Source organism: Megalobrama amblycephala, linkage group LG5, assembly GCF_018812025.1.
Source record: "Megalobrama amblycephala isolate DHTTF-2021 linkage group LG5, ASM1881202v1, whole genome shotgun sequence".
Classification (NCBI taxonomy): Eukaryota; Metazoa; Chordata; class Actinopteri; order Cypriniformes; family Xenocyprididae; genus Megalobrama; species Megalobrama amblycephala.
The window spans coordinates 23,356,456-23,384,364 of NC_063048.1; the positions used below are offsets into that span (position 1 = coordinate 23,356,456).

General features: G+C 39.9%; 1 protein-coding gene across 1 annotated transcript in view; it reads left to right on the forward strand.

Annotated features, from left to right (window-relative positions):
- Positions 1-622: 622 nt before the first annotated feature.
- The window catches only part of grid1a (glutamate receptor, ionotropic, delta 1a), a 342,488-nt gene continuing 315,201 nt past the window's right edge, over positions 623-27,909 (forward strand). Inside the window, 2 exon segments of the mRNA XM_048191329.1 lie at positions 623-2,076; positions 4,892-5,047. Coding sequence (XP_048047286.1) covers positions 1,998-2,076; positions 4,892-5,047 — 235 coding nt within the window. The 5' untranslated portion in view covers positions 623-1,997.

Here is a 27,909-nt window from a genome sequence, read left to right on the forward strand (position 1 = left end):
TTTCAAATATGTGCAGACAACAAAAAGGAGACAAGTTGATGTCCTTTGCTGATTCAAGACAACGGTCTGACAGACTTCCTGCTCAGCTCCGTGCAAATAAGTTACATCACCTCCTTTCTTGGTATGCTTGTGAGAACAATGTAAAAACAGTTGCCAGGATTATGTTGCCATAACAATAAAGCTGAAAGATTGGATATATGGTGATTTTATTCACACTAGTTTCATTGTAACATGTATGGCATGTATTTGCCTCCTTTACTTCCATTATAAGTTCCCTTTTAAAAAAAAGAGGGATGAATTGAAATCATTTTATTATGTATTATGCTGTCAATTTAATTCCCATTCCTGTAATTCGATTCAACATATTTGGATTTTTATATGATGGATTCAGCACATGAAGAATAAATCTGTGGGGGTAAAAAATATTCTACTAGAACTAGATCTGCTATTTTAAGATTTGTTTTGTTAAGCATCATTCATTTTCTGTCATTTAGCCAATATGGTATTTCAAATGGTATTATATTATTTCAAATTAATTGGATGAAACATGATTAAGATTTACCTGAGGAAATGAAGCTGAAAAGAAAAACTATAAACATTTACCTGAAAATCATGTCAATGACCTTTTAATACATTCATTGCATACAAAAGTATGAATTTTGCCGTTTCAACTAGCCTAATTTCTAATCTGTAGGGTTCTCAGAGAGCCTCGCGACAGCAGTTCGTCCGAGTCACCATAGGGGCGCTGTGGCGCTGTCCAGGTCCGAGTGATCCAAGCTGACGACCTGATAGCCTTCACCAAACAATTAAGAGATATTTCTGTTAGTGTCGTCTCAAGAAATATCCTTTAATTGTAAGGTGAAGGTTATCATTCTTCATCCTATATAAAGGAAAATGTCAGAAAAGTATGCTGGCAAATTTCTGCAAGAAACGTGACTTGAGTCGCATTTTCGTGGTTTCTATATGTTGGAGAATTCGTTCCATGACCTGCCAGACTCGTTCAAACGACTCACCTTATTTGTGCAATGTTTTTTTTTTTTTGTTGTAAAAATGCGCACACGCCATTGTATAGATTCGACGTTAGTCAGCCATTCACAATTCACAGTTCACAATTCATTTCAGTCTCATTCACCCTTGTTTTCCTTCGTTCCGTGGTTCTTTTCTTTTTCAGTGTACTAGCGGGGTCTATATAAAGTACCAGGCAAAACATCCACCGATAAACGGAGCGCCGGAGGTCGCCTTTTTCTTCTCTCCCACTTCTGGAGTCGCTGTTAGTGCGGCGAACTTCTGTAGAGAATTTTAAGCGTCCGTATTACCAACTTTTCTTTAAGCCCTGATTCAAAATCAGTGAGGGTTTGTGTCTGTCTTTCAATAGATTTTTTTTTTTTTTAGAATTAAATATTTGAGGAAATTCTTCTTCCTGGTGCTCGGTTGAACTTCACGCGCTCACGGCTGTGCTAGACCTCCCGCCGCCCACTCCGCTGTGGCGACTCTCTCCGGCGCGCGCAGATTTAATTTCTCCTTGGTTTTTACCGTACCGTTCCGATCTTTCGATTCTTTGGTCACGTGGATCAGCGAAACGCAAAAAACTGCGAGCTTTCAGAGAGAGAGAGAGAGAGAGAGAGGTTGAGAGAGAGAGAGAGCGAGCGAGAGAGAGAGAGAGAGGGTCTCTCTCTGCGCTGCAGTTAGCTGTATCCAAACCACAGTGAGAGCTGGAGCGCGCGGACCCGTTGCTTTGCCTCTGACCGTGGTACCCCCGTCGTTTCCCTTGCTCTCCTACCCCTCCTTTTCTGATTTCCTTCCCTTGAGAGCTTATTTTTTCCCCGCGAATATCCTTTCTCACTTTCAATTTTAATAGAGCTCGGAGAAAGATAGAAGTGACGCATCCTTGGTCTCCTCCATAGTGGTCGTTCTCGCGCAAGCTCTTTTTCTCTCTGGAACTGGATTTTTTGAAACGACGTGGAGGCGTGGATGATACACCCGGGCGAGAACTGGAGATGGAGTTGCTCGTGATCAGCCTCTCCTTATGGATCCTGCAGTGCCGCTCAGCTCGCGCGGACTCCATTATTCACATCGGTAAGCACGTTCTTGGACAGACGAGCTGAATCACGGACGACTTTTTTTCAGTACATCGCTTTTTAAAGTCTAAAGCGTGCAAATTGTACTTGATAGAAGACACATTCGCTCCCCTGAACAGTTTGGCATTTGATAAATGGCTTTAACTTGACAGGAAACATTAGCAAACAGGTCCACAAAGTGCATTTCAGGTGGTGGCGAACGCGTAGGGTCCATGGATGATTTTAGATACACGTATAATCAAATCGAGACGTCTATTATCGGTCTTTTTCAGGGTTAACTCCAGTCCACCCCTCCCCAGCCTGAAGCCTGAACTTTCTGTTGAACGTGACAGCAATTTTAATTCTGTGCAGTAAGATACTGAGCGCGCGACAAGTATCTTCACGTGCTCGCTCGCTGTTTCTTAACTGAACTTCAACTTGTGCTGTTGTCTACTTATTGTAGAACGTATAACCCTTTTCTCAGACGCTTTTGTTTTATCGGTCGTTTGTATTGGCAAGCTTAGCAGCCTTGTGTCAGATGCTGCATTCAGTCCACCACGATACCTTACGCTGGGAACGTGATTGGTTTGCTTTGACTTGAATATTGGCTGAAAACACCCGTAAATATGTCACTTGGAGAAATGTGCGAATTTATTAGGATAAATAAAACTGGTTCTTGCTGTATTCTGATGTTTTATCTGGTGCTTCTGGTGCTCTTCTCTTGGTAGGGAAGCTCTTCTTTGTATGCAGTGGATGTTCTCCACCATCCGGCGCGCTTGACTCTTCTCCTCACCACCAAGATGACTTAAAATTTGGATTTAAAGCTTAGTTTTAAAAAGGGTGGATTTTAAGTCCCATATGTTGAAGCATAGACACTGTTATAAGATACACTGACAATTTAACTGATTTTTATTTATTGACATTTATTGAACAATAAACAAACATGCAATTATCTCATGATATGACTTTGTAGTCTACTTGGTAGTCGAGCACTTGGTAGTCTTCTCAGGTTTTTATCTAATCTGGTCTAAATGATTTGAATAACTGTTTATCCTTGGTATAGATTATAACTTTATCCTGGGTATAGAATAATTATTGTCTAGTTGTGTACTGTACAGGCAAATGAGATAACCCTAATTATTTTTTTTTTTTCTGGAAGTTATTCAAAAAGACAATAAAATTTAAAAGACATAAAAAAAGAAATATTGGCATAATTTGGCCTAATTCGTTATCCTTAAAATTAAGAAGTGAATATATTTTGATTTAAAATATTATTAATATTTGTCTGCCAAAGTTAGTTTGGTGTAAGTGACATGCAGGAGGCCATTTTGTGGTCATGTGACAAGAAAACCAAAATAGAGGGGTCCCTGTTAGACCCTCAGTATTTTATATTTTATTTTTTTTTAATGAAAAGACATTTTGTTCATGTCAAATAGAGCAGGTTTTTTCTTTTTATAACCTCAAACATCCTTATTTGTCTTTGACCTGCATGTGCTGGCAAAGTGATTAAAATGAGTGTGCTTTTGTTGCCTCATTGCACGACATGAGGCCTCAGCGGCTGTTTGTTGATGGCTAACCGTGCATGTAAATAAATAAAGCTCTATTTGCTTCTCCTACACCTTTGGCACTTCAAGCCGGCTGCTCTGTGCATTTTATCACTGTCGCCTTGATCTCAATGTGTCATATCATCGATGGGTCACTGTTTATAGTCCTGCACAAATCAGCCTTATTGATTGCATCCAGACACATTCTGATTTAATACTGGGCTGTATTTCCAAGTGTCATGGACTTGTTAGTGAAACAGAACTTTATGGGTTACTCGGTCGTGTGAAGTCAATGTTTAAATTGCTCTGTGCAATATTATGTCTAGGATTAATCCGAAAGCAGATGAATAAAAAATTACCCTGCTTAGTACATGGCCCTCTGAAATACTTGAATCTGATAGGTCAATCGTGGCATTGAACAGAATATTTTTGTATAATAATGACCTCTAACAATATTTTATGGCAATTTTTATTGGCCATGGCTACAGACTAGTGCTTAAACCACGTTTAATGTATAATTTCCAGTCTCTTTCTTTTCATATCAACACAACTTTGGCAGAATATTGCAATTTAAAACATTTAGTTTGCAAATTAATGGTATCTAAACTAATATTTTAATATTGCATTAGTGTTCATCTTGTTGCTAGGCCAATTGTTTTCATTTGTGGAAGCTTTAAGCTAATCTACCAGCAAGATATTAATTTTTTTTCTCAAATCAATCCTTCATATCCTTTTTTTTAAAATGTATTTTGTAAGTTGCTGTGCAGTAAGAGCATACTCCCTTACTTTATTCATTTTTCCATTTCATTTTTTTGCTTGGCCTGTCCACTTTCTGAATTGTTTGACTTTTCAAGGACTCTGCGAACTCTAACAACCAATAAAAATAGCTCAAATTCGCCACGGGTGCACCTAGTCACGTATAAGATCTCCTTGACATAAAAGATCTTCCCGTAGGCTTACAACCCACCGTGTTTCCACAGACTGCACAACGCCCTTGACAAATTAAGGATGCATATAGAATATTTACAGCATTTCCAGTGATTGCGCTCTCCATGGTGCTGAACTCGCTCCTAGAGTGCTGTGGGCTATTGACAGGTGAAGAAGTTGCTGTAAATTGTGTCTGATGGTTATATGGTGCGTTCTCTATATAGTTTCAACAGCTTGACCCACATTATGAGTTTGCGTTCCCTTTATCTTTGCCCACAAGATTGATATGAAAGTTTGGTATGAAACTGTGAAATGGCTTTCAATGAGAAAGATATATATTATACATTCTGTTTTATTCAACAGGAGCTATTTTTGAACAGAACGCCATACGGGACGACGAGGTGTTTCAGCTTGCCATTTCAGACCTGAGTTTGAATGACGACATCCTCCAGAGTGAGAGGATTACCCATTCCATCAAACTTATCGAGCCCAACAACCCCTTCCAGGCAGTACAAGAAGGTGAGTGAATGACTGGGATTTCTCAGTAATCGATTAACCACACTGTTCTACTTTATCTTTCTGTCCAATCCGTTTGCTTGAGCAGTGGACCTTCTTGTGAGGCTCTGACATCAACCAGTAAAATAGCTGCAAGTGTGGGATTTCCATTTCTTTTTATGTGTCTCCAGGGCCTTCAAGTGTTGATTTCCTCCTCTCTGTCTTTATTTCTATTTAAATCTTCTTCTTCGCCTTTCAAACAAACTAAATAAGCACCTCTTGGAATCAGAATCCAGTGGAAGTGGAAATGTACAGAGGACATATGTGGTAACATGCTGAGGGTGTTTGTGTCACACAGGCAAGCTGGATCAGCAGACAGTGATGTATGACTATAGCAGGACTTGATTTATGTTATCAAGCATGAAGGCCAACTGTCATCATCTGTCCAGTTCAGACATTTTCATTGCCTTCCTCATATAAGCAAATCCTCAGTTTAATCATGGCTACTTGGATTAATATTAAAAACAGTTATTAACATATCTCACATTACAGAAAGGGTCCAGGGGCCGGCTTCATGAAAATCTTATTGAGAAGTTGAGAAATTTCTTATGAAAAGGATTTGTAAGAATGTTTCTGCAGTTCTTGGAATCAATTTTTTTTATTTTTTAAGAACAGTTTATTTTCTGAAGAAGAAAATCACAGGCTTTGGTGTTATTTAATTGTATGGCAGTTCTTGAAGAATCGCTGATGAACTCAATGAAAAAAAAAAAACACGTCAAAAGTTAGGTTATAATCGTTATAATTATGCACACTACTATTGGTGCAGCTGGCTTGGTGGGAGTTCAGCAATTGATGTTGCATTTTTTTAATGTGATGTGTATTTTAAAAACTTCTTTTTAAAGAGCCTTAAAAGGGAGCGGTCTTTTGCTTTCAATTGCGCTCTATTTTTCTTGTTCTTACTTTAGCTTTTGTGTGTCATACGTTTTGCAACCCGGCCAGTTGTCACCATATTCCACTCAAATGCACACACCGATTGTGTGATGATGCAATTATTTGTAACTTTATTACATTTTGTTTTATTTGGGTGACAACTCTCACACTCACTGTGCTGTTTGCTTGTTGCATTTCTTGTCAAAGGTAATTTATTTAAGCTTGGCTGATTTTAGGCTGAGTTTGCTTTTTCCCGACGCGAAAAGGGGTTCAAGGTTCAAGAGTCACTGTTCTCTACTATCTTCTACAATAGGTCTTTACAGGTCAAAAAACACTTTTGCACATTGCAGCATCACATTCTTTTCTTGCAGTGTCTGAAACGGTTTGATCAAGGATTCGGTCTCGTTAAACCACTTTCCGAGAGCCTACACTGCTCTGATTGGTCAGAAGACCCAGTCTGTTGTGATTAGTCTACCGCTTACAGCACGTGTTGGAAACAACTCCCACTACTATATCTGAATTTCAGCTCTGGAGGCTTCCTCAGCACTTGTATTCACAGTGATATGAACAGTAATGATGGTGTTAGTTTTACTTTAAAGCCTGAGTACTCATCATTTGGAAGTGCATGCAAAGTGGATTCACTCTCGCAGTGCAGAAAACAGCATCTTCTTGATACGTTGACTACACAAACCAAACACTTCTAGGTCGCAGCTACAACTACAGTGTTTGAGCGCGGGTCAAGTAGACGTTGCTCGCAGGCAGCCAATGAAGTCCATAGGCTGGCATTATGCAAATGTGTTACAAACCTACGCAGGCTTGTACAGGAAGTAAGACTGGAATTACTGACAACTGGTTTCAGGCAATTCGATTCTTTCTTTTGGGAGACAATAACTCCATTTATCGTGCACTTTAATCTTTGAAACTTTGCAGACATTTTACGTTTACAAACAGCTATTTAACATACATCATAAAAAAATGATATAAGAAAAAGCATAGTTGGGGCACTTTTAAGTTAGAAAATCAGAAAAAAATAGCAGAATTCTGTTCTTAAAGGGTTAGTTCATCCAAAAGTGAAACGTCTGTCATTAATTATTCACCCTCATGTCGTCCTAAACCCATAAAACTTCTTTTTGAGATCTTTTTGATGAATTCTGAGAGTTTTCTGTTCTTCCATAGACAGCTACGCAACTGACACTTTGATGCTTCAAAAAGTTCATAAAGAGATCATAAAACTAATTCATATGAATTGAGCAGTTTAGTCCACATTTTCTGAAGAAACTTGATTGCTTTATATGATGAACAGATTTAATTTATGCTTTTACTCACATATAAACATCGATCAGTGAACATAAACAAAAGCTCAACCGAACCTGCTTCACATGCGAGAGCAAACCTCTTCCAGAAGCTCAAATGTGCTGTGTAACACACGAGAATGAACCTCATTGGTTCTTGCACGCATCAAGCAAACATGCTTGAGCTTCTGTTTACCACAACTGATGTGTGAGCTGATGAATGTTTATATGTGAATAAAAGCCTAAAGTCAAACTGTTGATCATATAAAGCAATCGTGTCTCTTCAGAAAATTTGGACTAAAGCGCTCAATTCATATGGATTATTTTTACGATCTCTTTATGAACTTTTTGAAGCGTCAAAGTGGTAGTCGCATAGCTGTCTGTGGAGGGACAGAAAGCTCTCAGATTCCATCAAAAAGATCTTCAATTGTATTTTGAAGATGAACAAAATCTTATGGGTTTGGAACGACATGACATAATTAATGGCAGAATTTTCATTTTTGGGTGAACTAACCCTTTAAAAATGTTTGTTGAATCCGGCTCCAGAGTGTTTAGGGATGAGAATGATTGCCCATCCTGAGGACGCTGAGTATTGCACTTCTGTCTGGTTTCCCGGGGCTCTGGGATCGATTAGCCTCCCTGGTTTTGAGTGACAGTTGAGTGGTGATGACCTTTCACTTTGCTCTTTAGATCACATTCACCCTACTGAGAAGAAACTCACCTGTCAAATATACACAAGTGCACACCCACAGTCACATGCAGCCACTTAATCTCCTCTATCAGCAACACACATACACTTTTGGCATAACATAGTTCCAGCCTTTTACCCACCAGTCAATAAAATGACTTAAGATCATGTATGTGGAGAAATGACACACAGCTTGAGCTCATGGATCAGGTGAAAGTGTGTATTGTGGGGACCCAGCTGTGTGTTTATCTCACTTGCATTTGTGCCGCCATGGGCATTACATCTAATTACTCATTACAGCTGTGTGACTACATCATTCACAGTAGGTCAGTGTGTGTGGGTGCAGAGGTGCATATGTGTGTGTATGTTGTAGAGGATGAAGTGTTTATTTTTCCCCCGGTGTGTCTGCATGAGAGAGACTCCTGAGCTACTGCATGACAATGAACCAGTTTATTTATTTGTTTTTGGTGAGAGACAATAATGCAAGATGGCAGATTCCTGTTATGACGAGTCAAGCTAATATTCAAGAGGCAAATGGCCTTGTTGTGTCCTGCTGTGCTTTTTGGGGGAAAAGTGCTGACTTGGAGAAATAGTTTCACCTGAAGGGGAAATCACTTGGGAAATGTCACATCTTGTGTGAAAACAGTTTTTAGTGTCACATTGAGAGTCCTCTAAACAGCTCTTTTTATTTCTTCTCTTCTCTTTATCCCGTCCCTTTCAATTTCTCACCCCTTCTGCTTTCTTCCTCTCCTGTTAAGCCTTTCTAAAGCCCTCATTTGAACTAGTTGGCTTCTAGGCCACAGGAAATAGAAATGGTCATCTTGGATGCTGTCAGATCTTTCTGACACTCCCTTCTTGTAAAGATCACAGATTTCTCCTTAATTCTTTGCTCTGTCTCCACCTCATTCATCTTGTCTGTGTTGCTTTCCTTTTTCAGAAGTAAGTCAATAAGATCTCTTTTCATCCTTTGGACAGGTTGTTAGGCTGGTTCTTAGGCTGCTTATCAACCCACCTGTTATTTTAAAACATCAGTTATTTATGGAGAGGTCTTATAAATTGAACAGGTCCGAAAAATATGCACTCCCACAAACATCTTAATTATAGGTTGATGATGGTTATATCATATTGGGAGTGTGAGGGTAAGTAATGTAACAATTGATACATGTTGGCTAAATGTCACAAGTCAAATTTAGTCACATTGCCTCATTCTAGTAAAACGCAGCATTCACCAAGGTGGGCTTTTAGTACAGTCTCCGGTTATGACAGTTGCTTTTGTTTTTTATATGAATGACTAGCTGCTTGACTGTACCTAACCATTATATTTTGTGAAAAGCAAAACCTATGGAGGACCATTTCCATCATAGAGTAAAAAAACTAACAAACAAACAAACAAAAAATCATTAAAAAAAGTTTAAAATACATTTTTAAAATAATAATTAAAAAAACCCCACATAATATATATTGGCAAAATTATGAGATACAATGTGGAATTTGTGAGAAAACAATTCAGAATTTTTAAAAATAGTCACAGTTTTGAAAAATAAATTTGCAATTGTGGGGAATAAAGTTAAAGCCCCCCTGTAGTCAATAAGTCAATAATTTTAGTCAATAATTTTATCCCTTAAAGCAGAACTAAGTGACTTTTTTTACCTTCATAAATAGTTTTCTAAGTCCTTACGATGGTTAATTGACTTGTAGTGGTGTGTTTGAGGCGAGCACTAACTGCTCTGGCACGTCTACGCCAGAAAACAGCACTTGCAAGTTGAGCTGCATCGACCCGACACAATCTCGCCTCATGTTCACGTTCACGCGAGAGTGACAAAATGCTTTACAGTAATTCAAAAACAATGTATATATTATGACTTTATAAGACAATTTCGAAAATTACCCACCTCCATCGAGTGTACTGTATTTGCAAATTACCCACCTCCTCTTTCTTGTACTGTATTTGCAAAACTACTGCGCTGGTGAGCGTTGTAGTCGTTGTAGTCCAGAGCTGCGCTTGGAGTATTTACGACAATGTGATTCACTGAAGGAACCTGTAGGGGGAGCTTTGCAAAACTTACTGAGTTCCACTTTAAAGTACACATGAAATCAAAATTGAACTTATTTATTTTGTTAGCTCAAATTGCTAGTTTTGTGGGGAACAATTCATCCGTGCAAGTCAATCCACACAAAAAAATTGTTTGGCTTCTTAATATTTAATCAAAATCTGAAAATGCTCCTCCCCTCTGCAACGGTGCCCCTTCTCTGATGACATCAGTTTGACGGCTTGGGCTGAAAATGCTTAAACCACTCCCCTGCAACTGTTAGTCTGCTATGAGAGAGAGATGGAGAGGATGAGCGCTAAAGTAAAACCCTGCCCTCTATTCAATATTCCGTTTCACTTGGATATACATCACAACACTGGAGAAAAGTCGTTTGTAACTTCCGGTTCACGGGGACTTTAAAACTCTTCTTTGATCACCAAAATGACACATTTAAAAAATTTTTTTCATGTGAAAAAAAACTTCATGCCTTAAAATAGCTTGAATGTAACCATACACCCTTGCTTCATTTATTATACACGGATCTATGAATATGCTATTTAGCCCTGCCTCCACTCACTGGCATGAGCTCAGAGATCGGTCAATTTACTGAGGTAAACGCTGCACAGTGGTATCGCTTTTTACAGTGTCGGCCACATGATGGTAATTAATATGATTAGCCTAAAAAAATAGTCACAATTGCTAGATATGCAGTAAAGTCACAATTTATAGATGTAAATGTGCAATTGTGTGGAATAAAGTAAAGTTACAATTTTGAGAAATTAGATGGAAACAGGCTTTCGTAAAAAACTGTCCTCACACACACATTATTTCTTTCATATTCACACATAGGGCTGGATGATTAATCAAAAAGTAATCGAAACCGAAATTCAGAACCTCTAACCGACATAATTTTCTCATGTTGGTTATTTTGTTTTTTTTAATCCGGTTAATGCTTACCACTTAAAAACATACTACCACGTGTGTAGCCACGTGACGCAGGTGAACACAGAGTTAACACACAGAGACGGCAAGTGAGCAGTGAGCCTTGCATCTTTACTGAACTTTGTCAGTTGTATGTGTTTTAAGGTTTGCCAGTTTGGACATTCAAGTGATTTAGACGATCGGATGTGTATTATTACATTGAGCTACCGTGCTCGCGCAGCTGCATTGTGACACAAACACAAGATCGCGGGCACTGAGAGGAGCAGAAACTCGTTGTCAGTGCTGTCCTGTGATTTATCACTAATGTAGCTTAGAAACTCAAAATTTATCATATCATATATTTTTCTGCTTTTGAAGTAACTATATACAACCCACAGCTTCACAATCAATAGAGAGATGGTATGACTAATTCACACATGCAATTGCTCTCATTACGTAGGCTACTGTACTAATCTATCTTTATCTATCTGATTTACAATGAGCAGAAATCTGTAAGAAATGTTACGAACCATAGATAATATAACTGCTGAAAGTGAGCTGTTATGTCTCTTTCAATAGGAAAAGATACCCCACCTTTAATAGTCAAGCATATTTACAGTACAAACCTAGTAAGTGAATTATGAGGGCAAAAAAACAACAACAACAACCCAGAAACATAATTGTTCATTAATCGTAATCGAGGTAAAATGTTCAGTTAATCTAGGTTTTGATTTTAGGTCATAATTGTCCAGCCCTATTCACACAGTTAAATTCAAATGACACATAAGATTCCTTGGTTCCTGAACTATTAGAGATAAGTTTCCCAGTTGGCTGTACAAGAATTTTTCATGGATCCCAGTTCTGTCTCTTAAACTCTTGCGCTTGCACTGAGTCAGGAGGTGGTCTTAGTTGGCAATTCACATTCTGACGTGCCCTTTCAAAATGGCAGCTTGTCTACTCCGTGTCCCCAGTGCAGCTACAGCCAGTGTCTCATATTAATGAGATCCAAAATGGCTACTGTCAGGAACTCAATTTCATTTTTAATGTAGTCTGAGCCTCAATCACTGGACATCTCATTCATATCAGATCTCAAATGTTTGTAGTCTCAGAAGGGAAACGGTATACCCTCAATGACAACAATGGCAATGTTTATCATGTGTCTCAATAATCAGAGCTGCTTGTTGCAATAGCCTGAACACTCCTTTAGTGAGAGCAATGCTTTGCTATGGCATAAAGTGTAACATGTTCTCAGTGTAGTGACCTTGTGATTCCACAAGTGCCACTCAAGAAATCGCATGACTTCTGGAAGCAGAATGAGACAGTAATAGCAATTTAACATTTTGTTTAATTTATTTAACAAATATCCTGAAGTTAACAGGATATCCTGAAGGTGCTACAGAGGATGTTTTCGACAACTGAGGCCGGGTTCACACCGCAAGCGGCAGCAGAGCAGAAGCAGCGCGTATTTTTTCGGCGTCCATGTTAACAGATGAGAGCGTTCACACCGCACGCAGAGGCTGCGCAGGAGCAGAGCAGAAGCAGCAGTGCCGCGATCGTTTCGGCGCTGGGTCTATTTTTACTGTGCTGCTAACGCTCAATTAAAGTGAAAGTACACCTTTGATGGATAAAATAAATGATTTCACACAAAAAGTGCTCAAAATGCACAGAATAAGAATTGAAGTATGTCATGAAAGAAAATCAATATTAAAAAATGTTTATGGAAGATTTACTCATTTAAACTTGTTTTTAATTATTCAGTTTGGGCTAAAGTATGGTATATTATAGAAAACTAAACTAAACTAGCCAGAAAATATGATATATAAACATTATTTTAGTTATTACACAGACAGCAATATAGGCTCTTGCATACCCAAATCAAACCCGAGTTTGCTGTCTTTTTCGCCGAGTTTGCAGTCTTGTAAACATGTTCATGCGTCAGATGATGTAAAACACAAAGCTTACCTCATTCGTGTGCAGCAATGGATGACACGAGGCTTTTATTTATTTTTTATGTTTATATGTGAGTGTTGTACACCTTGCATGTTAACAAACTTCCAAGACTATCAAGTTTAACAATGACCAACTATAAAAACAAATTTATAGCTGTCTTTGTAAAGAAATGCTCACTTTATATGTAGCTTCGAGCCGCTGCTGTGACGCTGTACAAACGCTTCCAGTGTGAATACTCGCGCGTCTCTGCAGCTGCAGTTCACGCTCACGCGCTGCTTCCGCTCTGCTTCCGCTCTGCTGCCGCTTGCGGTGTGAACCCGGCCTTAGAAACCAAAGACTTGTGCACGAGTATTGGAACACGAGTGTTTGTTAACCACCGGCATTCGCTGTGTTGTGTTAGTGGATTCATTATGTCGGACTCACCGCAGGTAACTCATAATCTGCAGTTGTTACTCCTGACAAAAACATTGCATGCGGCGCCTGTGGAAAGTTACTGGAGCGCGCACGTCTCTCACAAGGAACGTAATGGCAGTGATTGACAAGCCAGAGGGCCAATCGTTTACGCAATGATTGCGTAAACGATTGGCTGATGCTACCTCGTGCACAGATGATGTATATTAATAGTATTCCTTTCAGTGCACCTAATAAGTAGTTTTTTATCAGTTAGTAAAGACAGTTTCAAGTAATATTGCAAAAACATCCTCTGTGGCACCTTTAACTGTGACAGCCCTAAACAACACATTTTGTACAGTCTTTTTTTTTCTTCACCAAATTTTGAAGCATGCCCTTTCAGACCTGTAGTGGTCACCAGTCTCAGACTACACAGTTACAGCTAACAGCAGTGCAACAGTACAGGACAAATGCATGCATATGCAATGTAATTTTAAATGAAAACAATATAATTGTCCTACAATCATATTACTGTCTCTGAGATCGCTGTGAATATTTTCATCTGAATGCTCTGTGTTAAATGTTTATGAATGCCATGGGAATAATTTGAGGTCATCATGTGTACACACTAAGGAGTGAGTATTAATCACCTGATTTTCACATAGGCCACGTGCACGTGAGGACAAAGCTCAGGCCTCTTGTGGCGTTCAGCACCATGAGCTCTGTGTAAACAGCATGCTTGATTAAAGGACGAATATAGATAGAACCTTGTTTAATTAGAGCAAGCTCTGGAGACAGAACGGTTGGTGAGATCCACTCAGGGCCCTAGAGCCTCTCCTATCATTGTCGAGTGACCAGGTTACTGGCCATGAACTGCTCTCGCTTACAATGAATAAAAAAGAACAACCATCAGATAATTAGCTGCCTGGAGAAAAGAGCTGCCTCAGTCCCCCTCCCCTATCCGTCTCTCTCTCTCTCTCTCTCTCTCTCTCTCTCTCTCTCTCTCTCTCTCTCTCTCTCTCTCTCTCTCTCTCTCTCTCTCTCTCTCTCTCACTCACTCTTTTTAACAAGTACAGTATCCTGATATGCTTTCATTAAGCAGATTTGCATTGCATGGTTATTAAGCTAAAAGGATTATAGTTGTCTCTCTAGTGGTGTGGTCTGGGTAAAGGGAGGTAAAGCTTGCAGTTTGAGTCATGTGATTTATCAGACATTCTTTTGAAACAGTTGGGAGAGTTTGAGTTGCTATTGTAGACCTAATGGAGAACACACTCCATTCTGCAGGATGAAGGAAATTGACCTTGAAATGGCCTTGCAGTGATGGAAGTGATGGAAGAGAGTACAAATGGGTGTTGTGAGAAACCAGATGTGGATGTGAGAGTGTGTTTAGAGCTGTTGACCAGTAAACATAAGCACATCGTGTCAGTAGCTATTAGGGATGGGTATTGTTAAAGTTTTAACGGTATTACTACTCTTACTGATACTGCTTATTGATCCGGTACTTTAACGGTATTCTTATCGGTACTTTTATATATATATATATATATATATATATATATATATATATATATATATATATATATATATATATATATATATATATATAATATATGTGTGTGTGTGTGTATGTTTTGTCTGTAGTTCCTTATTTTCACCACTAGATGGTATCTCGACCCAGACTAATTTCCCTTTGTTTAGTGGTTGTAATGATCTCACCTGTGTTGAATCACTTCTAATGAGAAACCCTATTTAAGGCCTTCCTGTTTTTTGTTCTTGTTCAGTCCTGATGTTGGCATATGCATTGTCATTCCTAAGGATTTTCGGGTTTGAGACTTTTTCTGCCTACTATTTTGTTCTTGGATTACATGTTTTTTTGTGGACTCCTTGATTTTCTTACTGGATTGATGTTAAAGAAGACATTTTCTGTTTGAAAAAACCTTTTTGGATAACCTCTCAAGAACAGTTGGTTGTGTTATCTGCTCAGATCCATCTAATGTGCTGCCAAAGACTGTGCTAATGTTCTGTATTCCCTTCTTGAAGTAAAGCTCCAAAGACAAGACTCAGATTCTTGGGGTCTCATTGTCTTTTAATTCCTTTGCATTTGGGTTCAATCTCCTCCTGTGGTGGAGTGGTCAGCATCAAAGTCACACACGCCAGAAACCCGAGTTCGATCCCCAGTGGGATCATAACAGTAGGATTGAACCATGAATACAAGCCCAGCAGAGGAAGCTCAACCACTGTCCAATGCAGAACGAATCTTAGCTACTGTTTCAAGCCAGGCAGCCACCATGGAACGACATGAATATGTCCTTGCTCAACATGAAGTTGCTGTATCAAAACTGGGACAAGCTATCACAGAAATTTTACAACACCTTCAAGCTCTTTCGGACCCACAGGGGAATGCTGATTCTCAACCCCAGGCTCCACTAGCACCTCTTAGCACCTCTCTCAGCAACTCTGAGATTCATCTGCCTCACCCTGAAAGGTATGATGGAAATTTTGGCAGATGCAAAGGCTTCCTTACCCAGTGCTCACTGAACTTTGAATTACAACCAAGTAAGTTTCCTACATCACGTAGCAAGGTGGCCTATGTTATTACCCTTTTGTCTGGAAATGCCCTAGCCTGGGCCACTGCATTTTGGGAGCAGTCTCCACAACCAGCAGTCTGCTCTGATTACAGTCGCTTTATTGACGAGATGAGGCGGGTGTTTGAACATCCAGTAAGGGGACGTGAGACAGCTAGCCACCTACTTCAGCTAACCCAAGGTACTCGAAGTGTCGCAGAATTAGCCGTGGAATTTCGAACCCTGGCTATGGAGAGTGGCTGGAATCAGGAAGCATTGACTGTTGCCTTCAATAGAGCACTTTCTGATGAACTCAAGGACGAACTGGCAGCCCGAGACCCTGCAACAGACCTAGAATCCCTGATTGATATGGCCATTTGACTAGATAATCGTTTTCAAGAGAGGCGTAGGGAGGGCATAGAGTCTTCTAGATGTTCCCGGTCAACATTCCTTGGTACTGACCCTGCCTCATGAGCATCCTGCCTCATCTGTTACTACCACTGAGGAACCCATGCAGCTGGGTCGATCACGGCTCTCCCAATCTGAGCGAAACCGCAGAATCAAGGATAGATGTTGTCTGTACTGTGGCGAACCTGGCCACTTTAGATCTCTCTGCCCAATCCTTTCGGGAAAAGCCAACTCTCATCCAGTAAAGGGAGGACTGTGATGAGAGAGACTACCCCTCCCAACTCAGCACCTATTGGAGTTCTCTTGTTTACCCATCTTTTATGGAATGGTCAGTCACATCCCTAAAAGGCCTTCGTGGATTCTGGGGCTGCTGGAAACTTTATGGATGTGGAAATTGCCAGACATCTTCAGGTGCCACTTACCAACCTGGATGATCCCCTGACCATCACCGCATTGGATGGAAGGCCCCTGGGTTCCGGTCGGGTGAGTCTGAGCACTGTTCCTGTACATCTCTGGGTTGGGGGTCACCAAGAAATTATATAGTTTTATGTAATTAAGTCACCAGAATTTCCTTTAATTCTTGGTTTTCCTTGGCTAGCCCTTTATAACCCCCAGATTGAGTGGTCCTCTGGTAATATTGTCACATGGGGGCCTAATTGTAGTAATTTGTGCCTCTCTACTTCACCTCTTAAAATTCTTGTTTCTCCCGAGTTAAACCAGGCTACCCCATGGCTGTTAAAGACTACTCTGCAGTCATCTGGGACACCTCCAGAGTTATCCCGCGTTCCCCCTGACTATGCAGACCTCTTAGAAGTGTTCAGCAAAAAGAAGGCCTCATTTTTGCCCCCACACAACTTATGATTGTGCAATTGACTTGTTGCCTGGAATGTGCCCTCCAAGGGGGAGACTGTTTTCCCTTTCATTATCAGAGAGGAAGGCCATGGATGACTATATCCAAGAGGCCCTGAAATCTGGCCTCATACGTCCCTCGACTTCACCAGCAGGAGCTGGATTCTTTTTTGTTGCTAAGAAAGATGGGGGTCTCCGGCCCTGTATTGATTACATGGGCCTCAATAAGATTACAATAAAGAATCGTTATCCTCTTCCATTAATGTCTACTGCCTTTGAGTTGCTTCAGGGGGCTGCTATATTCACTAAACTTGACCTTTGCAATGCATATCATCTGGTCCACATCTGCGCTGGTGATGAATGGAAGACTGCTTTTAACACACCCACGGGACATTATGAGTATAAGGTCATGCCTTTTGGGTTGGTATATGACCCTTCAGTATTTCAAGCTTTGATTAATGATGTGTTATAAGAGATGCTGAACCAATTTGTATTTGTATATTTGGATGATATTCTTATCTTTTCCAAGGACCTCCAGGAGCATGTGCAGCATGTTCGCCTAGCCCTGCAGCAACTCCTAAGAAACCACCAGTTCATCAAAGTTTAGAAGATTGAGTTCCTCACTATCCCAGATCCTGAACTGCCCTTCATAGTCGAGGTGGATGCTTCTGAGGTAGGGGTCGGAGCTATACTTTCCCAGTGGGCCAGAAAAGAGGACAAATTGCATCCTTGTGCCTTTTCACACAAGCTTTCTCCTACTGAAAGTAACTATGATATTGGCAACAGAGAGTTATTAGCAGTCAAGCTAGCATTGGAGGAATGGAGGCACTGGTTGGAGGGGGCCAAACATCCCTTTGTTGTATGGACTGACCATAAAAATCTAGCTTATATCCGAGAGGCCAAGAGACTGAACTACCGCCAGGCCCGATGGGCTCTATTCTTTAATCGATTTGACTTTGTTCTCTCCTATCGCCCAGGATCTAAGAATCAAAAGCCTGATGCTCTCTCCAGGCAGTTTGACCCGCCCAACATGGTTTCAACCCCGGTGTCGGTTATCCCTCCTTCCAAGATCCTGGCTCCAGTAAGATGGGGAATAGAGACCATTGTTAGAAATGCACAGCAGCAGGAAGCTGACCCAGGTAATGGGCCACCTGGCCATCTTTTTGTACCTAAAAGAGTGCGCACTGATGTTTTGCAGTGGGGACATTCCTCATCAATCACATGCCACCCAGGTGTCAGTAGGACGCTAGAGTTTATTTGCAGACGCTTCTGGTGGCCCAAGATTGCTGATGACATCAAATCCTTTGTTGCTGCATGCCCCATTTGTGCCCAGCATAAGAGTTCCAGGTCTCGTCCACAAGGTCAGTTGCTACCCCTTCCTGTCCCTGCTCGGCCTTGGTCACATATCTCAATGGACTTTGTAACAGGCCTACCACTCTCCTAAGGTAACAAAGTGATTTTGGTGGTTGTGGACAGATTTTCAAAAGCTTGCCATCTTATTCCATTGCCAAAACTTCCTTCAGCCCCAAAGACTGCTGAGATTGTATTGCAGCATGTCTTTAGATTGCATGGCTTTCCCCAAGATGTGGTTTCAGATCGTGGTCCTCAGTTTGCATCCAGGTTCTGGAAGGCTTTCTGCCAGCTGATTGGCGCTTCAGCCAGTCTATCATCTGGATTTCATCCCCAGTCTAATGGACAGACTGAAAGAACTAACCAAGAGATTGAGACAATCTCTTGTCTCAAAGTCTAGCTTCATCCAACCCAACATCCTGGAGCAAACACCTGATTTGGGCAGAATTTGCCCATAATATTCTTCGCCATTCCTCAACAGGTATGTCACCTTTTGAATGTCAAGTTGGCTATCAACCTCCTGTGTTCTCTGAGCAGGAGCTTGAGTTGGGAGTTCCGGCTGCCCAACATCTGGTTCAGCGTTGTCACAGTGTTTGGAGGAAGGCCCGAGCTGCGCTTCTGAAAACTTCACAGCTTCAGCAGCAACAGGCCAACTGTCGCCGCAGACCATCACCATCTCTACGTCCAGGATAAAAGGTCTGGCTATCCACCAAGGATCTCCCACTTAGAGTTGAAGCACGCAAACTGGCTCCCAGATTCATAGGCCCTTTCAAGGTTTTAAGGAAAGTAAACCCAGTTTCCTACCGCCTCCTACTGCCCAAGTCTTTGCGTATACATCCTACCTTTCATGTTTCCTGCCTAAAACCTGTCAAATACAGCCCTCTGTCTCCTGCCACCAGGCCACCTCCTGCACCACAAATCATTGATGGCCAGCCAACATACAGGGTCAAGCGGATACTGGACACTCGACTGGTTCGTGGTAGACGGCAGTTTCTATTGGACTGGGATGGATATGGGCCGGAGGCGTGGTCTTCAAGAGGAGCGGATCCCCACTCGCCATATCCTAGACAAGAGTTTGATTAGAGACTTTCATTATCTTCACTCAGCCCGAACTGTTGGGAATGTCAGGAGCCGTTTCCTAGAAGAAGGGGTTCTGTTATGTTTTGTCTGTAGTTCCTTATTTTCACCACTAGATGGTGCTATCTTGACCCAGACTAATTTCCCTTTGTTTAGTGGTTGTAATCATAGACATCATATAGGTAGACGCCCTATTGGCCGCTGGGCACCGAGATTTGCGGCCGCCATCTTAGACCGGTCGGACTCCTAAGCTGCGTCCCAATTCGCCTACTTATACTACGTCCTAAAAACATTTACTGTTTTTGTAAAGAAAAAGTACATACTTTTGAGTGTGTAGCAGAAGAGTATGAAAGCTTTGGGACATACTACCTCGTCATAACTGCGTCTTTAACGGACATTCTGTCACTTATTTACGCAAACTGTAACTGTTTAAACTACCCTGTCAATCATCTTGTCACAGTTAAAATCCTCCACATTGAATTAAATTTATTTTCCTACCATTTCGGAGAGAAATGTAGTCGCACGTTGATCTGCCAGTCATGGGTCTTTCATACCGAACTCTCCTCATCTTTGCATAATGATGCATTTAAGTTAATGACCAAACGCATCGTTATAAAAGTTCACAATGCTGTTGCAGATGAAATATAATGTGGATAACATTTAATAAATATCTTTTCGTCAGGTTATATTGATTATTAATTATTCAAGCCCCTTTATCTTAACCGCTCTGCTTAACCGTCGGACCTCGCAAGTGTTTTCCACATAACTTACTATTCATATCAGAAAGAAGTTCGAAAGCACTTGTTAGAATGCGCTCAATGCACGAAACTTACTTTTAGCGTTAGGTAACGTTAAGTGCCTATTACCAACACAGTCCAATCTGAATTTAATACATACATTGTTCGACCAGACATAATAAATGTTACTTGTGTTTGTGCACGTGATATCAGGAAGCAATGTATACACACATGACGGCAAAGCACAAATCGAGTTACCCCTCCCACTTCTGCTAGTATTATTGAGATATGTTATTTTACTGCAACTATCTGTTTCTGCTTCTTTATCATATTTATAGTATGTGATTTATAAATTACCTTATATCCTACATCACATATTTTGGACGTCTGGTCACTTTATATCTCATATCAGAATATTATATAACTGTTAAGCCTACTATGAATATTAAAATACGCTGAACCATGTGTCCTGTATCATAGCTACATGAATGACCTTTGCAGCAAAAAACCCCGCGTCAAAATCAGTTAGGTATTCAGTGAGATATAATTAATTAAATGCGCTGACAGCTCATTGCACCTGACAAACAAGTTACACTGAGTGGAGCTGGCGACCGATCTAAGATGGCGGCTCCACGGCTCGTCCGTGCCAATAGGCAGTAGCGTTCGATAGGGCGTCTACCTTTATGATGTCTATGGTTGTAATGATCTCACCTGTGTTGAATCACTTCTAATGAGAAACCCTATTTAAGGCCTCACTGTTTTTTTGTTCTTGTTCAGTCCTGATGTTGGCATATGCACTGTCATTCCTAAGGATTTTCGAGTTTGAGACTTTTTCTGCCTTCTGTTTGTTCTTGGATTACATGAACAAAGAAACGAAGTAAAACAAACTGACAAATACAATAGAACAAAGATACAAATAAAGTGCTTTCATTTGTTCATGTGTTCAGGTAAGTAATATTGGCTAGTCTAAAAAAAAAAAAAAAAAAAAAAAAAAGTTAAGTAACCAAATGTAAAATAACACTGCATGGTTTTCACAGTATACACTCACCTAAAGGATTATTAGGAACACCTGTTCAATTTCTCATTAATGCAATTATCTAATCAGCCAATCACATGGCAGTTGCTTCAATGCATTTAGGGGTGTCCTGGTCAAGACAATCTCCTGAACTCCAAACTGAATGTCAGAATGGGAAAGAAAGGTGATTTAAGCAATTTTGAGCGTGACATGGTTGTTGGTGCCAGACGGGCCGGTCTGAGTATTTCACAATCTGCTCAGTTACTGGGATTTTCACGCACAACCATTTCTAGGGTTTACAAAGAATGGTGTGAAAAGGGAAAAACATCCAGTATGTGGCAGTCCTGTGGGCGAAAATGCCTTGTTGATGCTAGAGGTCAGAGGAGAATGGGCCGACTGATTCAAGCTGATAGAAGAGCAACTTTGACTGAAATAACCACTCGTTACAACCGAGGTATGCAGCAAAGCATTTGTGAAGCCACAACACGCACAACCTTGAGGCGGATGGGCTACAACAGCAGAAGACCCCACCGGGTACCACTCATCTCCACTACAAATAGGAAAAAGAGGCTACAATTTGCACGAGCTCACCAAAATTGGACAGTTGAAGACTGGAAAAATGTTGCCTGGTCTGATGAGTCTCGATTTCTGTTGAGACATTCAGATGGTAGAGTCAGAATTTGGCGTAAACAGAATGAGAACATGGATCCATCATGCCATGTTACCACTGTGCAGGCTGGTGCTGGTGGTGGTGGTGTAATGGTGTGGGGGATTTTCTTGGCACACTTTAGGCCCCTTAGTGCCAATTGGGCATCGTTTAAATGCCACGGCCTACCTGAGCATTGTTTCTGACCATGTCCATCCCTTTATGACCACCATGTACCCATCCTCTGATGGCTACTTCCAGCAAGATAATGCACCATGTCACAAAGCTCGAATCATTTCAAAATGACAATGAGTTCACTGTACTAAAATGGCCCCCACAGTCACCAGATCTCAACCCAATAGAGCATCTTTGGGATGTGGTGGAACGGGAGCTTCGTGCCCTGGATGTGCATCCCACAAATCTCCATCAACTGTTAGATGCTATCCTATCAATATGGGTCAACATTTCTAAAGAATGCTTTCAGCACCTTGTTGAATCAATGCCACGTAGAATTAAGGCAGTTCTGAAGGCGAAAGGGGGTCAAACACAGTATTAGTATGGTGTTCCTAATAATCCTTTAGGTGAGTGTAAATTAATAGATTAATGCTTATTAAAGCTATCTATATTCAGATGAAGAGCTGTGAGTGATTTTCTCTTTGCATTTTGTTGTTTGATTAACACTGATGGCATAATCATCAGAAGGTGACTGCTGTCACTCCCAGCTGTTCATGTACACTTACGTTATAAACTGCGTTTAAGTAGTTAAACATGCTCCGATCCGGTCATTTTAACACATTTGTGTGTTTATTTGACCGTTTGGATGTGCACCTGAAGCCCAACGTGTAATTTGTTTGATTATTTGCGATCAGTTTCGGAGAGTGCACACACAATTCAGCCTGAGGAACAGCATCTCTTGCGGCAATTATTATGCTTTCAACGTTTTAAAACGTTGTAATAATAATTATCAAACATTTACTGCAATTTAGAAATGGTAAAGACTGCATTTCACAACAATCACTGATTGTGCTGATTCTGACGTTAAGTTTGGGTTTAAAGAGGAACGAACGTGCACAGCTGTGAATAGAATGAAGGTGTGCTAGACAAAACGCGGCTAGTTTTTAATAGTTTTACCTCAGATATCTTCTTTCTGATCCTTGGAAACCAAAATCGAAATCAAAAATAAAATTAGCTTAATATCCCAGGCCTAAAGTGTAAGCAGTTTAATAAGCGTTTAGTTGTTTAGTTCTCTCCTCCATCGTCACCATTAAACATGGCTTTCATGGGAGCGGCTGCGCGCGCTGTAGCTCCTCTGTGTGAGCGTGATCTCTCTTCTGGATTGCGAAAGCAAAAATGCATTATAGACAAATTTCCTAATATTATTGCATACAGACACAGCTGGCGACTCTGGCAAGATAGAATTTGCAAGATAATGTCTATATAGCAATAATAAATGTACATGTATTTTCTTCATAATTTCTCCAGTACCGATAGCAGAACCGTTAACATCAGAGCTTATCGATACACCGGTCTTTCATAATTTAGCCCCGGGGCCAATTTAATACCGGGTTTCGGTACCCATCCCTAGTAGTTATGTTTCCATCCAAGTTGCAAAATTAATTTCTCTGTATACTCAGAATTTTGCAAAAAACAGTTGAATAAAGGTGCTGTCTAGTTTATCATTGTTCTGTGAACTTCAGTTATTTTAATAGCAATCCATGCGACCTGCCAAAAAATTTTCCCCATGCAGATTAGGGTTGAGCTGATAGACAATGCCATCATCTATCATCGATGGCTGACAGACATCACAATGTTGAGCTGGCACCACATCACAATACAAATTACATTCAAAATAGTTCAATGAACACATTTTAACAGTGAAGATATTATTGTGCAAAAAATGGCAAACGAATAATAGGCTACTAGATGTTTTACACAAACTAAACCACTGATATTCAAATGCCGCATCCAGACCCTGGCATGTTTCCATCCGGACCGCTAGACAGAACGGTAGCACCATTTTACTGTTTCTAGTTGAAGTGAGCAGTGTGTCAAAACAGCAGTGCTCATCACACCACAAGCACTCAGGATCTTTTGTAGTAATGATTTTTTAGCACTATATCCTCTAGTAGTTTTACCTAAAGCCAAATGCGCTTCATTCAAAGCCCTTTTAGCTCCGTGTGCATTCTCTCTCCAGACGTCCACTGGTGCGGAGCAGAGTGTAGATTTTTAATTCATTCCAGTGGAAGTTGAGCTTAACGCTCAAATGCGAACATGAACACCCCGCCCCAATGTCATCATTCATCGTGATGTTTCACTGTAGACATCGTCTGATGCCAATTTGGTAGACATCGCCCAACCCTAATGCAGATTTCGTATTGGATTCAGTTGGTCATGCAAATTCACCGTGTTGACTAACAGAAAGATGCTTGGTTTGATTTCTGTGTGAGCTGTGCTTCATACATTGCTCCACTATTGACAATAGATAATGGACCTTTTTGCCCACACAATTTTGTCAAAGTTTGTTTTTGCTGAGTTCAAAAACTTCCACAATGCAATACTCTTTACAGCTCAAAAGAGAGAAAAACTACAGGACGTTTGGTTTTGAAACCAACTTTTTGTCTGTTTTAGCAGTGCAGTAGTGATTTTGATTGCAGGCATTGAATAATGGGCTGTCTGGGTGATTTTTAAATTGAATACATCATATTTCATCATTTTGCCGCATACTGTGGTAATGAGATAATATACTCTGTTTTTTTTTCTGCATGTGTTTTGCTGCATTTCAAATCTGTTTGTGGACAGGAAAGAGCCTAAATTTGCAAATCTGCTCCGTATTATTCAGACAGCAAAGGGATTTGATGGGACAGAGAGACATTATTTCCTACAAAGTTACTGGTCATCTCTGAAAGTTTGAACAGTTTTGTACACTTCAATTTGAAATACTCAGTACAACTCAACAAGTACAAGTAGAAGTTCAGTGGAAAATCTGATGCCCCCCTGACTAATGGATATTATCAGTAGTAATATGTTGCCCAAATTTGAAGCAGAGTGACAAATCTCAATTATTAAGCACTTAGCACGTCTTTTTGGCATTTATACACTATCATTCATAAATTTGGGTTCAGTAGGATTTTTTTTTTTTAAAGAAATTAATTATTTTGTTCAGACAGAAACCATTAAATTGATCAAAAGTGACAGTGAAGACATTTCTAATTTTATGAAAGATTTTCATTTCAAATAAATGCTGTTCTTTTGAACTTTCTATTTTTCAAAGAATCCTGAAAAAAATATTAACAAAAATACATATTATCAAAAATATTAATCAGCACAGCTGTTTTCAACATGGATAATAAGAAATGTTTCTTAAGCACCATATCAGCATGATTTCCGAAGGATCAGGTGACACTGAAGACATTAGTAATGATGTTGAAAATTCAGCTTTGCTGTCACATTAATAAATTATATTTTAAAATATATTAAAATAGAAAAGTTATATTAAATTGTAATAATATTACTTGGTGAGCATTAGACTTTTTCATAATCATAAAAAAAAAAACTTACCGATCACAAACATTTGAATGGTAGTGTATGTTTTGATTGTACATTGTTTCCAGTCTGTCTGTGGAAAGCACAGTATGCAACTCAAAAAAATCAGTGCAGATCTTCAGAATATACTGTACTAACTAACTAACTGCTTTTCTACAGATGTTGAACCGAATCACTTGAGATATTTCAGCTCTGAACAATGTGAGAGTTCCTCTCCAAATGTCACCACCAGCTTGGATTTCAACTAGCACTCCTAATTGCTATATCCTGCATTAGCCCTGAGCTCTCTGAACTGGGATCAGCTTGGCAAAAGGAGGAGAAATACTCAATTGTCAGTGCCATGCCAGTTTGGGTCCTCTGTCTTGCATGATGAACAGTGTTATTGGCTGTGATTGATTCAGATATGAACACAGACTTTCTTGTCATAATGAGTGAGCGTGTTTCTCGCTCTTTCACTCTGTTCTCTTAATTCAGTTCGATTTTCACTTTCTATTTAGTGTGCTTAATTGGCATGACAAATAACATTACATTTGCGTTAACAAAGCATATTTTCTCTCTCTCTCTCTCTCTCTCTCTCTCTCTCTCTCTCTCTCTCTCTCTCTCTCTCTCTCTCTCTCTCTCTCTCTCTCTCTCTCTTCAGTGCCAACATTTGTTTTACAAATTATTTTTATATACTCTATTTTTTTTCTATTGTTTTTACCTTTTTATGGACCCTTAGAATTAGTCAGTTTTTGCTGCTATGCATTTAAGAAACATCTTCATGTGAAAGGAGAAACAGGTCCACATCGACTTGTGATGTGTAAATGTAGGCCTTCATATGGTATTTGGGTTTCCAGTGTCAGAAATCCAAGGATTTCTGAACAAGCTAAATGCTTGGTTTCAATTAAAGCTTTTTTTATACTGGGAATCAAGGTTGAGTTCTGAAATTAACAGTATATTTTCATAGTGCATAAAGCTTGTGTATCTCAAAAGATGTAGCAAAATTTGATTTGTTATGATATGATGTAATTGTGCACATTTGGTTGCTTGACCTCTTGAACTCTCATGCCACTAGTGTGTGAGTAATATAATGCTGAGTAGATGTAGTCTTGACTTCCAGGTCAAACTCATCAGGAAAATTTGGTTCAGCATCTAACCTATTGATCTTCTTTCCACAATTATCGGCTTGTTTACTTGACCCCAGAGAGAGCGAGACGGAGTGTTTTGCTACTCAGGAAGTGAGAGGAGTGACATTAATGGAATTCTGAGGAAAAAAAAATAAAAAAATCTCAGATAATCCCAAATCTCTTATGCCAATCAAGCCGTGCAGCTTTCAGAAACCTTACAGCGGGTTACGTCATTCTCATTCACCGCTGCTATGAGAGGCTCTACTGTCAGCACTCAAACTCTGCTGCGTGAATGAGTAAAACAACCACTACAGTCACAGTCCTCAGCTAAACCTGCACTCAATTCAATTCTGAATCATTTGTGCAGCACTTTATGTAATGGCACTTGCCACAAAGCAGCTTTACAGAGATTGAAGGTGATGGTGGCACCGGAAAATGTCCAGGGGTATGAAGGAAGAAACCAAGGAGGTGACAAAGGTTCAAATAAAATAAATTTCAGATCATATTATCTCCTCAAACTCAGTCAGGGAAGCACATTTTATTGTTTGAATCAGGATATTGAAGGATTATGTGTATATTTAAATCCATTGTTTTTTATTTGCATTACATCTGTGTTTGTAAACAGATCTGTTGGCTGGATTATCTTCAGAAGTATTTTTAGATCCTTCTCGGCAGGTTCCCGTAGATCCCATTTGCTGTGTTCATCTCAGGAGGTCTCCGAGATCATCTTTATTGTTAGGCAGAACATTTGTCATTAAGTATAAATGTTTTTCACACAAGCAGTGCATTGGGTTAAAGATTTGTACTTTATCTAGCCTTAAAGACTGAATATTAGTATGTTAAAGTCACAATGAAATGGCAGTAGCAACAGATCTTTTCTTCCGTATTGTGATGTGATGGAAAAAAAAAAAATGCAGGATGGGGACCTGGTTTTGGATTGGATTGGATTTTCAGATGTGGGCATTGTACTAAAAAACTCCAGGGAATCACCCATTCAAAAAAATGCAAAAAAATAAACAGAGATTAAAAAATGAACAGAGGAGAGTCTGCTGACAAAAAGAATGCAACAGTGCTCATAAAGTAAAAATCAACATTGGCTTGGCTTTTCGGAGATGGTGAGAACTGAGGGATTTGAAATGTTGTAAAAGCGATGTGGAAATGGCGTGTTTATTACTTAGCAGGGTAATAAGTAAGGTATTTTATAAATTGCCATATGTAGCTCTTTAACAGAGTGCATTGTAAAGCATTATCAATTGTGAAAGGTCATTTCATTATGTTGTTGTAGCGCTGTGCTGGAATTTTTCAAGGAAGAAGCTACAGTAATGTCTTCAGCTAGCCAGTTTGAGATCCTTTCCATCTAAACTGGTTATATCTCTTAAGCCAAGTAGTG